We start from the raw sequence: 2,822 nt of genomic DNA on the forward strand, positions 1-2,822 counted from the left end.
TTTTTTTTTTTTTTAGCAAGACCTCAAAGTGTGCTTCTGTATGAAACTTAACTTTCAAAAATCTACACACACACAAAAAAACATATCATGAGAAATATTCACTGAAATAAATGCTGTGACAACTTGCCCCTTTTCCATGTGTGGCGATCTCTTGAAAACATTCGTAAGCGTCTTCGTAGGCAATGTAGTTAGTGATAAAAAATGAGCCCTTCTCCCGTTCCTGTCCCCCCGGGCTGGAGAAAATGAAGAGAGAATGGCTATTAAAGGCCAATTTGATAGTGCGCACATCATGTCGGCCGTGCCAAAGCAAGATGTGCTTGGCTGGACACCAGATCAAAGTGTATTAAAGACGACCTCTGTGTCAAACACGTTGATCAAAACAACTGCCAAACACATACACACACATATTAACTCCATCCAAAGAGGGCAGCCTGTTCTTAAACCCAATGATCAGATGTTTTGCACATAGCTTATGTACTCTTTTAAGTATGCTTGCTCACAAACCTGCTGTATATATGTCTGTGTGTTTGTGCTGGATTGAGATATTAGCCATTCTTTCCTCTGTCAGGATACTCTGACCTCTCTCATTCATTCATGTTTCATTTGTTTGACCCTGACCCCCCCTTCCAGACCCCCGTGCGGTGCTGTAATCTATTTTTCTCTTCTCTATTGGTAAGCATATTTGCCATAGCCAATCAGGTTGATTGATCATCAGCAAGGCCGCAGGTTTGGCAATCAGTTGGGTTGTCCTGGCCGACGCAATTTCCCAACAGACACGCAGAGCTTGACAGCACAATAAACTGGCTATTCATCAAAGTGTCCCGCACTTGGACATCAGATCTGCCCCGGGGCCGACTCTCGTACCCCATAAACTGCCGTGTGCCGCTCTGAGGGCCAGCAGCGAAGCGTGTGAGCGTACTCACCTCTCGTACAGCAGGGTTTGTGTGTGTTTGTTTGGGCAAAATCATATAAAGTATCATTGAAGCAAGAAAAGTCCTTACAGTTTTTTGGTATTATTATGTACAAAATGTTCCACAGCAAAATTAAAAGTTTCTGACAATACTTTTTTTTTTAATCATGTATCATTTAGCATTATTAATCATCATGTTAGAAGCATTTTATAGTAAACAATGCTGTAATTGAAAAAAAAAGTATATATATATATATATATATATATATATACACACATATTTGTAGATGGCAAGGAAAGGCGACTGAAACTTTGAAATTACTAGTTAACTGTATTTTCTGCTCATAATAACAGTGTTTTGATTATTATGTTTTTTAAAACATAAAAACATCTCATAGTACCTTTTAGTATTCATATCCAATTGGACTAAACTGATGAAACAATTTTATTTTATTTTATGTAATTTTATTAAATTAAATTTAATTCTTTTTTAATTTATTGTATTAAATTTTATTTATTTATTTTTTTATTTGATTTGATTTGATTACATTTTATTTTATTTTATTTTGAAAATAATAGAAGAACCATGGAAGAAGAACCATTTCAGGCTCCCCCAAGGACCTTTAAGAGAACTTTTAGTTGTTTTCCTCATAGTGTGAAGAACGTACATAATCTGAAGAACCTTTTTTCCCATAGTGTGAAGAACATACTTTTTTTTTCAATATAATGAACCTTTTGTGCACTGGAAACATACTTGGAAGCATAGATTCCAATAAACCTTTATTTTTAGGAGTGTAGGTTTGGGACGACATGATTTGGTGAACTATTTCAGAAATGTGTCCGATTTTGTGTTCAAATGCTAATGCAGGTGCAGCTATTCTTCAACAGGAAGTCCTTCAGTGATACTTCCATGCCTTATTCCAGCAAATGATTCAGCCCTTAAAGCAATATTGACTGAATGGGACAGAAAATGAATGATGGCTCTAATGTGATATACACACACAAAGAGGTCATGATAATAAAACATTTATCAGACGTCTACTACTTACACATACACGCTCACAAAGACACAATGTTCAATCCAAACAGAGCTGTAGGGAAGGGCAGCAGTCAGTGAAGAGAGTGCTTCTCAAAGCATTGTTAGAAAATGGCCCATGTGAAGGGGAGGGACAGGAAAGTGTGCAGAAAGAAGATATTGAAGAAAAAAAGCGGTTCTCAGAGCTTTTTGAGAGCGTTCTGAGAGTTAAAGAATGCCACCGCTCACCCAATCGGCTGTGTTTTATTGCACATGGTGCAGTAGGGATGGTAAAAGAGATATTTATGTACTTATTCTCTCTCTTCTGCTTGCTCTTTGGCATTTTGCAGTTATTTAGACGTCGTGTCGTCACGGGCGCTCGGAGAACACATGAATCTGCCAGCGCTTGCACACTTAGTCAAGACAAAAGTGCCTCCATTGACCTGGTCAGCAAACCCAGTCAAACAGAGCCGTTGCTCTTCAGCTGGAGACTAATGAGATCTTAAAGCACACCAGCCACGAGCTCCAGTCCGCTCTGATCCACAGCAATGAACGGTTAGCAAAGGTCAGCACATTAACTAACAAATAAATTTACTGATTTGAAAGTTCCTTTAAAGTAGTAATTCACATTTTGATCAAATATAAGCAATAAGTCTATATATTACTTACAAGATTCTTTTGCATTATAGCATAACCTAGACTGATTTACTGCTTTTATAACATAAACGTTACTACATAATATATATATATATATATATATATACAAACAAACAAGTAAATAAATAAATACAAATTATTAATTAATAAAAGTAATGATTAATTAAACATAACATAAAACAAAACAAAACAAAAAACATAACACAATACAACATAACATAACATAAAACAAAACAAAAA

The 2,822-nt window shown here is 36.1% G+C and overlaps 1 protein-coding gene across 1 annotated transcript in view; it reads left to right on the forward strand.

The window, feature by feature from the left end:
* LOC107687133 (PR domain zinc finger protein 16-like) overlaps positions 1–1,841 on the forward strand; it is a 73,286-nt gene extending 71,445 nt beyond the window's left edge. Inside the window, exon 5 of the mRNA XM_016484364.1 lies at positions 1,779–1,841. Within this exon, the coding sequence (XP_016339850.1) occupies positions 1,779–1,841 (63 nt within the window). The remainder of the gene's footprint in view (positions 1–1,778) is intronic.
* Positions 1,842–2,822: the final 981 nt, after the last annotated feature.

The sequence above is a fragment of the Sinocyclocheilus anshuiensis genome, unplaced genomic scaffold (assembly GCF_001515605.1).
Source record: "Sinocyclocheilus anshuiensis isolate Anshui unplaced genomic scaffold, SAMN03320099.WGS_v1.1 scaffold1203, whole genome shotgun sequence".
Classification (NCBI taxonomy): Eukaryota; Metazoa; Chordata; class Actinopteri; order Cypriniformes; family Cyprinidae; genus Sinocyclocheilus; species Sinocyclocheilus anshuiensis.